This window comes from Sander vitreus, chromosome 18, assembly GCF_031162955.1.
Source record: "Sander vitreus isolate 19-12246 chromosome 18, sanVit1, whole genome shotgun sequence".
Taxonomy (NCBI): Eukaryota; Metazoa; Chordata; class Actinopteri; order Perciformes; family Percidae; genus Sander; species Sander vitreus.
The window spans coordinates 28,005,102-28,020,285 of record NC_135872.1 but is presented as its reverse complement, the minus strand read 5'-3'; the positions used below and the strand labels follow the sequence as shown (position 1 = coordinate 28,020,285).

General features: G+C 41.2%; 1 protein-coding gene across 1 annotated transcript in view; it reads left to right on the top strand.

Moving 5' to 3' along the window:
* lama4 (laminin, alpha 4) overlaps nt 1-15,184 on the top strand; it is a 58,082-nt gene that overhangs the window by 28,815 nt on the left and 14,083 nt on the right. The window contains exons 19-29 of the mRNA XM_078274010.1: nt 2,201-2,386; nt 2,981-3,120; nt 4,317-4,481; nt 6,376-6,521; nt 7,362-7,524; nt 7,623-7,756; nt 8,067-8,238; nt 8,913-9,044; nt 9,125-9,267; nt 14,166-14,295; nt 14,543-14,680. Of these exons, the coding sequence (XP_078130136.1) occupies nt 2,201-2,386; nt 2,981-3,120; nt 4,317-4,481; nt 6,376-6,521; nt 7,362-7,524; nt 7,623-7,756; nt 8,067-8,238; nt 8,913-9,044; nt 9,125-9,267; nt 14,166-14,295; nt 14,543-14,680 (1,649 nt within the window). The remainder of the gene's footprint in view (nt 1-2,200; nt 2,387-2,980; nt 3,121-4,316; nt 4,482-6,375; nt 6,522-7,361; nt 7,525-7,622; nt 7,757-8,066; nt 8,239-8,912; nt 9,045-9,124; nt 9,268-14,165; nt 14,296-14,542; nt 14,681-15,184) is intronic.

The window sequence follows — 15,184 nt, the reverse complement described above, 5'->3', positions numbered from 1 at the left end:
AAGATGCGAGCGAAGCCATTCGGTCCGTTGTGGCAACACTGCCGAATATCCAGAAGTTAAAGCTCGATCAAGAACAATCTTTGCTGAGTTGTGTTGGGGGCCATGATGTTGTGGCCCTCCTCCCCACGGGGTTCGGGAACAGTTTGATCTTCCAGCTCGCTCCGTTAGTGGTGAAGGAGTTGGCTAAGGCGAACGCTAGCGATGCTAAGCCAACGTCACGACCAAATGTTAGCGATTGGTTATGGCAGATCCAGAGTGGCTCTGGGCAGATCCAATAGTTTTAAACTTCAACAGAGTACCCGCCTTCAAGGAAGTTAACACCTGTCAATGTAGAGAGGCCAGACTCTCTGGACAAATGAAATCTACCAGAGTCTGGTAGGACCAGGCTAGTTTGGTGCGACAGTGACGAGGACATTTTTTTAACTTTCAACAGGCAGAAACATCGGACAGACCCTGGCTCTTGGTGGGCGGCATCTGACGCTGCTGGACTGTTACAGTTTAGAGCTGTTTGAACGAATTCCGAAAGTCGAATATAATTCAAATAGTAAAAAAAAATCAATACTATTCAAATGCTGAAATTACTATTCAAATTTTCATCAACATTTTTTTATGAATAGGTGGCTACCGTTAGCTAATCTCCCTCTTCTCATGTCACGTCTAATGAACAATAAGTTGAAGGGTTGAGAAACACAAGAACTTTTCACGACATCCACCAAGCCAAAATGCTTATGTTATCAATAGTTAGCTCGTTCTGGTTGTCTGCATCGCGCGTTATAGGAGCTTAGCTTAGCTGGGAGCTTCATGGAGAAAGCTAAAGTTAATGTTAGCTGCCCTACAGCTGTCAGAGTTATAGGAGCTTAGCTCGGAGCTTCATGGAGAAAGCTAAAGATAATGTTAGCTGCCCTACAGCTGTCAGAGTTATAGGAGCTTAGCTCGGAGCTTCATGGAGAAAGCTAAAGATTATGTTAGCTGCCCTACAGCTGTTAGAGTTAGCTTTGACTTCATATATTACCTTCTAACAGCTGTATTCTCAGTCACGTGACAATCTGCAAGAAACAGGTTGCTTAAATAGTTTTAGTTTGGACTAAAATAGTAGTGACAGCACCGTTTGGCGTAGTTATCAATGCTGTTAGCATCATGGCTAACACTATTGTTACTTAGTTTATGACAAATGGTTTCAGCTGTGTTTTCTAACATGACGTCATTGTGCTAACCGAGCAATGTTAGCCTCTACAACAGATCTCAGTCTCTACACTTGTTAGATAATGTTTCATTACAGAGTTCTCTGTTGATTTGTCTTTGTCGCTGTGTGCTCGTGGTGGAAAATGAATGTAAACAGAGCCAGAAATGCGGCTTGTGCCGTGACGTATATCCTCTTCAAGGCCAGGCAGGTGTTGGACGTCCCTCTAGTGGACAGAACGTGTAACAGCAACCATATGCTTATAGTGGCATTGACAATGCATAAGCCTGAGCAGTGTAGTACATATTTAACAGGCTGCATTTGAGCATTAAATATTTGAATATTATTTAAATATTTTAAAAAAATAACAAATGAAATTTGAATGGTATTATAGAGGAAGACTGACAGCTCTATTACAGATATACAGAAATATGATTCATAATAACTACAGCAGTATGTATGATAAACAGTAGCAATTATAGTACTAATACAGATAATAGAACTATGACTACAAATAATAGTAGTAGCAGTGAAGGGCGTAGCAGGGCGTTGAGCAGGACCACGGAAGAAGTCACAAGCATTTCTGGGACATGAATGCACACGGATGGAAAAAGAGAGGAAAGAGGAGATCAGTCTGTCAAAGGAAGTCCCCCGGCAGTTTAAAACTATAGCAGCATAACTATGAGCGGGTCCAAGGTAAACCTGAGCCAGCTCTATAAGGGTTGGTAGATGAATCTGACAACTACGAGGAGAAGCAGAGAGAGGGAGGGAAGCAGCAGCAATTTCCGTGTCAACAAGTGTAGTTCCTGTCGAACTTCTCTTTTAATGTTTGAATTAAAGGGTTGTTATAAAAAAAAGATAATCGCTCACGTACCTAGGCGTATCTAGCTGCAGAGATAGATTTAGTTTTATTTGCCCAGGTTTTAAGATATGCTATGTGCCAGTTTTTGTTCATTTAGATAAACTGACCATTTTAAGCATTGTATTTCAATGACAGTCACCCTCTGCATCCATTTACAGATAGAACACCACATCGACTGGAGTTTACGCTGGAGGTGGCTGAGGGGACTCTCAACCGCTCAGCAGAGGTCCTTCAAACCATCACCCCCATCAGCAGCAAGGTGGAGGAGTGGGCCAACAACATGAGGAACAACGAATACTCCACATCTGCTTATGAGCAGGCCATCCAGTCTGCTGGGGAAGCAGGTGTGGTGCAATGTTCACAGCACATACATTCTCTTGGATATTTTAAAGGTCCTTAGTGGGAATACCATTTCAATCAATCAATCAATCAGCATTTATTTATATAGCGCTTTACAGCAACAAGCAGATATCCAAAGTGCTTTACATGAAGTAACAACAGTAAAACATAATATATACAGTACCAGTCAAACGTTTTTCTCATATACTTGTATGGGTAAGCATGTCCAAACTTTTGACTGGTACTAAATCAGAAAAGAATAAAACATACAGTAAAATCAGAAAGGAATAAAACATATTGGGGGTTGCACTGGTCAGTTTTTATTATTGGGGGGGCTGTAACCTCCCCCCCCATTCGCCGTGTACAGAAAATTACACCTATGTGCCAGAGTCCTAAAAAAACCAAACATTATAATCTAAAATTCAATTCTAAAACGCACTGGAAGCTAAGGGAGAGATGTAGATGAACAGGGCTAATGTGTGCACGCCTGGAGGACCATATATACAGTATATATATATAACAGAACAACTTTTCACTTTCTACGTATAATATATCCTGGTTTAATTCTTGTTTTCCTCTCATTCTATGTAATGTTTTAGTGGAGAACCTGAATGTTCTCGTTCCTAAGCTGCTGGACAAGCTGAAGGTGGTCGAGCAGAAGAAGCCCGTCAACAACGTGACCACCAACATCCTGAGGATCAGAGAGCTTATAGCCCAAGCCAGGAGTGTGGCCAAGAAAGTTAGTTGCTTCCAATATGGATGATTTAGGACCGTTAGTTTTAGAACTGTCCCATTTACTTACCATTGAGGATGCACACGCAGACCACATTGCACAAAACTCCATATAGCTTATTTATGGACATTTTCACTATTTTTAAATGTAGCAACTTAACAAATTACTTTTATGAAGCCTTCAACTTTGCATTTCCAATGCTTTTTTTACTTTACATATTACACTGACAGACATCTGTCGGCTCTAGATAGCTAACATTACTCATGGATTTCTCCAGTTTCTCAAAGCTCCTAGCTGTATTGACGCTAACGGAGACTACACAAGTTAGCTTCTGCAGGTATTAAGAAATAAAGTGTCAATGTGTTGCAGACCATCAATTGGTAGCACAGGTTAAAGGGGAACACCGCTGAAATTAAGAATCCAATATGTTATTTCAATGGCCAAGCAAAGTTCAATCGCTACGTGTGAACATGAGCTACTCTCTAGAGTCTCAAACTTGTGATGTCTTTAAGTATAAAGTGTGGAGCTGCTCCATAGACAATGAATTGTTTTCTTTTTTTCAATTGAAACAGAAAATATATTTATACTTACGGAGCACTTCCACACTTTACTTGACTTGATGAAATTTGAGTTTTAGCACTGTAGTTTTGGGATTTGGGAGAGAGTTGTTCATGTTTACTCCTGTTTTTGGACTGTCTTAGACCATAGCGTGTATGAATTTTGAAAATGAGCGTAGTTTCACTTTAAGAGCACTGAACACGCCCCCCCACACACAAGTAACGTTAGCCTGAAATAAATCTAATACTCTTCTTTCTGGATATTACATTTGTGACATTTGCATGTGTGAACTTCCTGCTGTTTACTGCCAGACACTATACTTATAATAACTCTCCACCTCTTTGCATTTTTTTCTTTAAAATATATATAAACAATGTGATGCATTTCCCATCTAAAGCCATCGGTCTGCTCATCTATTAGCTGTCACCAAGTACACATGCAGACTTATGACCACAGCATGGATCGTAGAGGCTGATAAACTTTTGCACTATCCATTAAACATCCATGTCCTTTATTAAATCCCAGGACTCTGACCAGATAGTAATAAGATGCTAAAAGCTAACAGGGAGGCTTATTTGCATATATTTCTGTGCCAGAAATTTGAAATGTATGGCTCAGTCTTTCTGGTTTGTTTTCTGCCCCAGGTCCAAGTGTCCATGAAGTTCAACGGTCAGTCCTCAGTGGAGGTTCATCCTCCCAGCAACCTGGAAGACCTGAAGACAGTGACGTCCATCAGCTTGTTCATGAAAGTGGACCCTGACAAGGATCCCATAGAGGACCGTTTCATCTTATACCTGGGAGACAGAAATGTGAGCAAACCATGGAAAACATATGCGGTTGCTTTGCCAGTAATCAGTTACTATAAAACATGGTATGCTAAGTGGATACAGATGGGAGCCATTACATCAAGTAAAAACACTTGTGGGAAACAACTAGGCATATACATTTCACTACTCTCAAGAACCTACTGCTGAAACTTCACAAGCTTGCACCCAGAGGCCCTGGGGCAAAGATGAAAGGCAGGGAGCAGCTTGTGGACATGAATAGTTTGTTGTGATCACGGAGGCAGGAACAACAGGCTTTGAAAGTGCACAGTTGCCCCTTTTCAAAAGGTCTCCACGAGACGCTGTGACAATAGTGCATGTGTGTGTGCCTTCAAAGTTGGAGTTCATTAACATAAATACCGTTAGCCCGCGCCCAGCACAGTGCAGCTACCCAATGTGAGGCCTCTCTGTTCCCTTTAATGACATGTTGGTGATTTCACTGCCACTGTAAACTATGCAGTGGCGTTTTCAGTGTGAGATAATAGCCTCAGCATGAGCTCTGGAGCTAGTCTCAAATGAAGGATGTTTATGTTTTTCAAACCACTATATTTTAAGGTTAAATAACATGAAATATTATTTTGGCTGAGTTCCAATTCACATACTTCTTTTTTTTACTTGTAGTATGTACTGCAGCTGCCCTTACAAAGTACTTACGTTTGTATGAAGTATGCATACAATTGGGACATACTACTTTTTCTTGCCATTGCGCCTTCAAATTTGACCCTTTGCCGATATATGCTGCGCAAAGGATTGCAGGTCAGAATAGCCAGAAAAGCATGCTGGCTTGCATACTGCAAAATCCACGTTCAGTAGGACATTCTGGTATTTTCAGCATACTGCTTTTGATGTGCTATGTATTGGCTAGGGATGTCCCGATTCTGATCGCGAGTTTCGGTTCAGAGCCGATATGGGCATTTTTTTAACTGATCAGGGATTTTCCCCGATTAACTTACTCTGATCATTTACATCAGCTTGTAGTGATCGCCACTTTAATCACACACGCCCGGCTGCGCCACAGACACACCACCAGACTGCCTTGATGCCGGCACTTTCAAACCATGGCGCTGTCACTCACCAGTGTACGTCCAGAGAGTGTCTCGTAGCTTGCCAGTCCTTGGTAACAAGTACAAAAGTCTGTCTTTCTTAGTCATTTGTTTTACAGAAGCAGATTACTCCAATTCCCCATGCTTCTTAACCACGCTTACAGGCTGTTATTCCCTGGAGACGACATCGGAGTTGAACACAGAAAATCAAAGATTGACTATCAAGCGCAAGAGGCTGAACTTGAGACTGTGTATTTTTTGGTTGGGAGTTTGCTGGGATCCTAAACAGAACTGTTTAAGTTAAATGTACTGTATTAGCCCTTATGTTTTCCTCGGGTCAAATTTGACCCGTTTTCAAAGTATCTTCATCAGAAAAGCGCAGGGGAAGAGCGCAGAAAGCATCGAAAAATGCTACAAAACAAAAATATTACAAACAAAAAAATGTAAATTTTAAATTTTTACATTGGAGGACAACACCAGGGTAAAGCTTAGGACATATTTTAGTTACTTTATTTACTTAGTTATTTTTGTAAAAAAAAGAACGGTGTGCAGCTCTATTATCTGAGCAAATATAAGTTTCGGATCAGGACTCGCTATCGGCAGATTTTCAATATTCAATAAAATTGGATCATGATCGGGTACCAAAAAAGCTGATCGGGACATCCCTAGTATTGGGACATATTAAATATATTTTTGGCATAGTACAGAGTATGTTAGTATGGGTATTGGAACGCAGGGCATGTCCCTGTTTTGAAACTGATTCCACAGTGGTACTCGGGGCCATGATGGGAAAATGAACACTGACCATGAGGTTGTTCTGCTGTTTTCTCTCACAGGGTAGGAAGGATTACATGGGACTGGCTATCAAGAATGACAACCTGGTGTACGTGTACAACCTCGGGGGGGAAGATGTTGAGATCCCATTAGGTTCCAAGCCTGTCAGCCAATGGCCCGCAGTCTTCAACTACATCAAAGTAGAGAGGTAATATCTGTTCATGAACTTTATACAAGAATTACTTTTTAAAGTAAAGCCTAAAATACTCTAGAAGACTCTGAACAGACTGCAGTCTGACACCATCTTACATCTAAAGACAATCATCTCACCTCTAACGTTAAAGACTGGGGATCTTGCAGGGTCACACATTGCAAGACTACAACTTGATTATTTTTGAAAAAAATAGCCAAGCTAGCTAGCTACTGCTAGTGTTAACTGGTCATTTAAGGGAAAGTGTGCAGATTTTCTGTTCTCCCGTACATGCAGATGAACTTCTCCAGAACCCAGAGGTCCACGTTTATCCGCCGGTAAAACTCTCATTAGATGACTCGCTTCAGAATGTTTGAAAATCGGAAACTTTCCCTCTTTAGCGTTTAGCTTAGCTCGGCGCCATAACGACCATAAACAACACTGGCTCTAGCCGTTTAGTGCTTCCTGTTTGCTGCTGGAGGGAGCTCAAGTGTTTGTTGTTGACAATGTCCACATGATTTAACTTCACTACCAAGACTTATGATAACATCAAACACGTTTGATTTTGTCGGAACGAAGAGACGGGAAAAAGACTGACTCGGACTGAGTTTTATGACCACCTTACACCAAACAAGTGAGACGACGGGAGCGCCCCAACTCTAGCAAGACTCTCCTGATTTCATTCTCACATTGGAAAATAGTCTGTGACAGTGGAATCGCTCGAAAAGTTGTTTGGTGTAAGGTCGGCCTAACTATGAACTAAATGTCAATACTGCAGTCAACTAAAATAAAGGGGTCAAATAAAAGGTCAGCCAGATTGTGTGATTACCCATGCTCCTTTGTGTTCTTTGCTTGCAGACTGGGCAGACATGGAAAAGTCTTCCTGACCATCCCCAGCCAGAGCTCCACAGACGAGCAGAAGTTCATCCAGAAAGGCGAAGCTCCAGGCACCAACTCGCTGTTTGACATCGACCCCAAAGACATAGTGTTCTTTGTTGGCGGTGTCCCAGCAGATGTCAGGGTAATGCCTTTTACACAGTCCGTGACACAAATAAATCCATATCTAATCATCAGCTTTTCCTAAATGATGACATGCGTTTGTATTTGTAAATGTACTAGCTTCCACCTCCGCTGAGTCTAGCACCTTTTGTGGGCTGCATCGAGTTGGGTTCACTGAACAACGACGTGATCAGTCTATACAATTTCAAAGAGACTCACAAAATGGATGTCATCACGTCAACACCGTGCTCCAGGTACAGAACACTATGCATGAGTGGATTACCCTTTTATAGGGCCCCTCCTGACCCCCTCTTCCTCATTATTTGTTCAGCCCTAATTGATACTATACTTTAGTGGTGCAAATTCCCTTACAAATGAGCTATCAATCAAGACTTCTTGGGGTCCCTGGGGGTCATGGAGTTGCCCATTTTTCCCATTTGGTTCCCATCCTTCTTCTTTCTTGTGTTGACTTATAAAGCATGTATCTGAACCAGATGTTACCTTCATTCTTAATCTATAGACTGTTTAAAATGTATCAAATGACATTTCTCCCTCTGTTCTCAGGTACAAGTTGGCATTTTCCCAGAGCCGTATTGCTAGCTACCTGTTTGATGGAACGGGCTACGCACTCATCAACAATATCGAGAGGAGGGGCAAATTTGGTGTTGTCACCAGATTTGATATTTCAGTGCGAACTGTCACAAACAATGGTGTCCTTTTCCTCATGGTCAATGAGGTAAGTCTGACTACTTTATCTTTAAACTCACACAAAAGACCTAAATACCTTTTTTCAAAGTTTTCTTTAGTTTTCTTTAACAGTACAATATATACATTTTCAATTACTATTTTTCTTTTTAGCATTTGTACACATTATTTTCAAATTTCAAATAAAACAAAAAGCAGACAAGTCATAAATAAACAGTATCCACTCCAATATACTTACATATATACATATATACTTACACACAAGTGTCCACTCCAAGGTATAATAGCATAGGTGAAAATACAGGCGCAATATTTACTCTTGGAAAAGATGGTATGTTATGTGTGTATGGGGTGTGAATGTGATGTGTATATGTGAGTATATGTTGGGTGTGTGGGGGGTTTGTGTATGTGATGTGTGTATGGGGTGTGTGTATGTGATGTGTGCATGTCATTTGTGTATGAAGTGTGTGTATGGAACTAATGTAAACCTAAGAGTTAGTTATTTTTGTAACAGTAAGGGGGACAGAGGGGGCCACAAACCCCCTCAGACCCGCCACTGTACCCATATACAGTACCTCTCATGTTAATATCACATTTCCTTTTTTTAGACACAATATAAATGATGAAGCATAGAAGCATATTTAAGTTTTTGTTAGCTGAAATGTCACAGGCAAACCCTAATCTATTTTAACTTCTTTGTTTCAGGACAAATTCTTCCTTTTAGAGATAAAGAATGGCTTCCTGCGCCTAATGTACGACTTTGGCTTCAGCAAAGGGCCAGAACTTTTGGAGAATAACATACCCAAGCTGCAAATAAATGACGCACGATACCATGAGGTAGATTCCCTCTTCTCCAATTACAACTTGACCCTCGCCAATGAGTCACGTGTTGCTGTAACTGTAACTGTTTTGTACAGGTGTCAGTGATCTACCATCAGTCAAAGAAGGTTATCCTACTGGTGGACAAGAGCCATGTCAAATCTATGGAGAATCCAAAAACCACGCTGCCTTTCTCAGATATCTACATAGGTGGAGCTCCCTCCAGCATTCTCAAATCCAGGTCAGTTAAATACACTTTCACCCTTGTGTCGTCTTCCTGTCAACCATGCAAAATTTTTGTTTTGGTCATCTTCTTCGACACTTTTCGCTTTTCCCGATGTTTTTCCGAAATTTCTGTAGATTTGTTGTTTTTGTAGTTTTTTCCGTCAAAAACATCAACGTTCTTTTATCTTCTTTTTTCAAATTTTATAAAATTGAATAAAACAACCTTTTTTTTGCAAGAAACCCACATTTTTGATAAAGGAACTGGCAGCTGAGAGCGACGTATTTCATTTTTGCAAGAGTCCAACTTCTCTGGAGGAGACAGCTGCTCGCTGCTGTTAAAGCTGCATTCATAGATTTCTCTCCCACTTAGGGGCAGGGCAACAAGCTGTAATCACAGTACTGATTGTATCACCTTATTTAACAAACATTTAAGCAAACAGCTGTCATTCAAACATCTGTCACGTCTAGGGAATAGCAGGCTTGGACGCAAAAGTGCAGAGTGTGGAGGCGAGTAGGCAGTGAAAAGGTTTAGATGGTTTATTAACATAAAAAAAGGCTTACAACAGTAGGTGTCCTGAGGCAGGCAAGCTGGAAAAAGGAATCCAACGCAAAATCCCCCAAAAAATTCGGAAAACTAAAGACTAGGAAAAGCAATAACCACAAAGGCACAGGGAATGACACTGGGAGGAATGACAATGAACCGACAAGAGACAAAGAAAGCACAGAGACTAAATACACAAAGTAACGAGAGTAAAACGAGGGACAGGTGACATGAGGGCTGATGACCAGGTGGAACAAATCAGGCCGGGGCAGACAATCGCAGAGGCGGGAAAATACACAAGGCAGGAAGTAAGACAAGACATGACACAGGAGAAACAGACCCTACAAAGTAAAACAGGAAACTGAAGCATGGGACAGGGTAAAACACAACAGAGAATACAGGAACACATGAGGTTGTAAACAACAAGGAAACAGGGAATGAATTAACAACAAAACAGGAAAAAACTACAACTGAAAACCACAACCATGACAACATCCAGCAGACCTAACATTAGCATTAATGTGTTGGACAAATGTCTAATATTTATATTTACTCCCTTTTTTAGTCTCCACCAACTCCAGAGGGAAATATCTGTCTCTCTAGCTGCTAAATGCTCCACTATGTTCACCAGCTAGTCTCTGACTGACTCTGTTTGCTGCTGAGCAGGTAGTGTTCAGAGCAGTGTTGGAAGAAGTATCCAGATCCTTTACTTAAGTAAAAGTACTAATACCACATTGTAAAAAATACTCTATTACATGTAAAAGTGTTCAAAGTGTGTGTTATCAATTAGAGCAGACACTCACGGTGAATCAGAGGGTTTATGGTATACAAGGCTGCATTACAGAGCATATTCATATGACTGTCATGAAGGTTGTGAAGAGGAATAGAAACCAGTCTCTCCAGGCAAGCACAGATAATATGGTCTGATCTATCTTTATTCTCCATGCCAAGTATGAGCTCTTATCCTCTGGCAGAAGATATGGGTAAACTTAACATTTCTAAACTATAGGCCTAATTTGGACCTACCTCAATTAAAACTTTAAATAATGTTGCTTGAGGCTGCAGGGGAATAGCTTCATGATATAGTATAGGGTTGTGTGTTGCTCTTGTCACTATTTGTGAAAGATGAACAACAGATTGTTGCTGATAATGTGCTTCAGTCTGGCTACACATCACTTTGTTTATGTTGTTTTTTTATTGTAAGTCATCATCTGTATGATAAAACAATATGCCAAGTGTTATGTGTGAAGCATTTGAACTCAAGGCAGATATCCCTCTGGGAACAATAAAGTATCACCTGCAACATGGTCTCCATGATGTGTAAAAATGAAAACGTTGTCGTAGGACTATAGCAAACACATCGTTGGAAAGGTCTCAACCTGGACAGTAACATATGTCAGTCTGAAGAGGATACGTTACTCCTGCTTTGAAATATTGACCTCTGAACCTTGAACCCAGTCCATCTTTGAAGGCTTGTCATTTAGCAACAGAAGGTACTACACACATAGGACCAGCTGTTATAGAAGGTACTACACACATAGGACCAGCTGTTACAGAAGGTACTACACACATAGGACCAGCTGTTACAGAAGGTGCTACACACATAGGACCAGCTGTTATAGAAGGTACTACACACATAGGACCAGCTGTTACAGAAGGTGCTCCACACATAGGACCAGCTGTTACAGAAGGTGCTCCACACATAGGACCAGCTGTTGCAGAGGTACTACACACATAGGACCAGCTGTTACAGAAGGTACTACACACATAGGACCAGCTGTTATAGAAGGTGCTCACACATAGGACCAGCTGTTACAGAAGGTACTACACACATAGGACCAGCTGTTCTAGAAGGTGCTCCACACATAGGACCAGCTGTTATAGAAGGTACTACACACATAGGACCAGCTGTTACAGAAGGTGCTCCACACATAGGACCAGCTGTTACAGAAGGTACTCCACACATAGGACCAGCTGTTACAGAAGGTACTACACACATAGGACCAGCTGTTCTAGAAGGTGCTACACACATAGGACCAGCTGTTATAGAAGGTGCTACACACATAGGACCAGCTGTTCTAGAAGGTGCTCCACACATAGGACCAGCTGTTACAGAAGGTACTACACACATAGGACCAGCTGTTACAGAAGGTACTACACACATAGGACCAGCTGTTACAGAAGGTACTACACACATAGGACCAGCTGTTACAGAAGGTACTACACACATAGGATCAGCTGTTACAGAAGGTACTACACACATAGGACCAGCTGTTACAGAAGGTGCTACACACATAGGACCAGCTGTTACAGAAGGTGCTACACACATAGGACCAGCTGTTACAGAAGGTGCTCCACACATAGGACCAGCTGTTATAGAAGGTACTACACACATAGGACCAGCTGTTACAGAAGGTACTACACACATAGGACCAGCTGTTACAGAAGGTACTACACACATAGGACCAGCTGTTACAGAAGGTACTACACACATAGGACCAGCTGTTACAGAAGGTACTACACACATAGGACCAGCTGTTACAGAAGGTACTACACACATAGGACCAGCTGTTACAGAAGGTACTACACACATAGGATCAGCTGTTACAGAAGGTGCTCCACACATAGGACCAGCTGTTACAGAAGGTGCTCCACACATAGGACCAGCTGTTACAGAAGGTGCTCCACACATAGGACCAGCTGTTACAGAAGGTGCTACACACATAGGACCAGCTGTTACAGAAGGTGCTACACACATAGGACCAGCTGTTACAGAAGGTGCTACACACATAGGACCAGCTGTTACAGAAGGTGCTACACACATAGGACCAGCTGTTACAGAAGGTGCTCCACACATAGGACCAGCTGTTACAGAAGGTACTACACACATAGGATCAGCTGTTACAGAAGGTGCTACACACATAGGACCAGCTGTTACAGAAGGTGCTACACACATAGGACCAGCTGTTACAGAAGGTGCTCCACACATAGGACCAGCTGTTATAGAAGGTACTACACACATAGGACCAGCTGTTACAGAAGGTGCTACACACATAGGACCAGCTGTTATAGAGGTACTACACACATAGGACCAGCTGTTATAGAAGGTACTACACACATAGGACCAGCTGTTATAGAAAGCTCTGGACCTCAGCTGTCATGTAGATATGATCACCAAAGTTTACCCACTGTAAGCACTGTCAAATATGGTAATAAGCTATTTTCACATATTTAACGATTATATTTTTAAAATCTGATGACACCAGTGTGTTCACCATCCCAAAAAACTGTCCGATTCTGTGAATGAATGCCCGCATTGCATTGTGGGATATCAGCTTTGAATGCGCCCAGCTCAGATCATATCGTAATGTTCTGTATTACAGTATACTGTAATATTTCACCGGTAATAAGACCAAAATAATATTATTAAAATAAAAAAATGTATACTATGATAACATCTAAATAAATGTTGATAGATGTAGCGTTATAGTTTAAAAAATATAAATAAACAAACAAGCAAACCAGCTTCCCTGGCCGAAATAGACCGAAATAATAACATTAAAAGAAATACATATAAACCATGATAATATCTGGTGAATAATGTTGATTAAAACAGCTGTTATTAGGCTAAAAATACCAATAATAAAACTGTCACAGATTATGAGTTAAGGGGGCGTGTTTTTTCTTTCGTCGATATCTGACGGTGAGGAATTAACATGAATGTCTATCTGACGGACCCCCTCGTCGAAAAATAACGCGACGGGTACCCCCCTTCAACGCCAGGGTTCCTTGACCATGCCTCATACATTTGACGAGTGGGGAGTGAGACTGTGTTGATCTCTCTTAATACTGGACTAATGTCAAAGGTCGTTCCCGTCAGTCACTTAGACACATAGGAACATAGGTTGAAAAAAACCCGGTAGTTACCCTTTAAGTAAAAGTACGTAAATATCATCAGGAATGGATTTCAGGGTTTTCCCCCAGAAAAGTTGTTTAGCCTGATGGAAAGTATCTTCTTTTTTTTCGACAAGGGCCCAGCTGGGGCCAGTCCCAGACTGATGGCAGCATGAATGTAGAGTTCAATAGTTTCTGTGATCACAGAATCGCGAAATTAAGAATTTAAAAAAGCTATAAGATCGACTCCATAGAGCCCTACATTAAGTCAGTGCTAAAAGTCTAAGTTTCCAACCGTTTTAAAAATGTCTTAAAATATATTATAAAATAATTCCCAGTGGCTTAGGCCTGGTGGGGGGGGGGGACATGGGCCCAGTGGGCCACCATGCTTGCAATACACTAGGGGAAACTATCTATTCCTTGTCTAGTGCAGCTTAGAATTTCACTATACAATGGTGACAGTATGTGTATCACCACAGGCCTGAGCTGTCTGCTGTCGTCAGCCTGAAAGGCTGTGTGAAAGGTTTCCAGTTCCAGAAAAAAGACTTCAATCTGCTGGAGGAGCCTGGCACCATCGGCATCAGCAGCGGCTGCCCCGAGGAGTCCTTTGTGAGTGCTCCCTCCAACACTTCACACACTGTCAGTGATAATGCACTGCGTATGTCCCTCTGGAAATCAATACCAAATGTGTCTCACAATCAGTAACACACACATCTAAATATGCTCTTTCAGTCTGAATCGAGAGAAAATAATTGGCTGTTCTAGTTCAACAGCTTTCACATGAGTCAATCAATATTTCCATTGGGGGATTACTGTACTGTAAGCTGATGAACATAAGATGTTTGTATTGTGACAGATGTCCCGTAAAGCCTATTTCACCGGAGAGAGCTACCTGGGATCCACAGCAAAGATTTCACCCTTCGACAACTTTGAGGGAGGACTCAACTTCAGAACGCTGCAGCCCGGCGGACTCCTGTTCTATCTGAATGACGGGGTATGCACTCATTTTTTAGTTTTTAAGACACATTTTAGAAAGTTCTATAATGCAAAATTGTAAATGGTTGGATGGGAAATCAGTTTTTTGTGCAGTTTCAAAGAATTTGGGGTAACACTTTATAATAATGGTACATGAATTAGCATGAATCCATGCATGAAAAAGCATGAATTCACTCATTTAGTACTTCATGAACTATCAGACTATCAGACTAATGTGCGTGCATGTTTCATTTTTTGACACCAGTGACTACCACCAGTAGCCTATATACACCACTAACACTGACTTATTACCTCTAGTTTTACACTTTTTGGGGGGGTTTAATGGTCAATAAACCTCATTTATGTGAAATTATATCAAATGTTTGTATTAAAAAAGCAGAAATTATGATTTATTTTGACAAATATTTAAGATCAGAGGATGTTGATGGATAATCACAGACTGTCAAAGGTTAGTTAGGATAACGCTAGAAAATTTAATAAAACACCGAAAAGTCAATGAAAG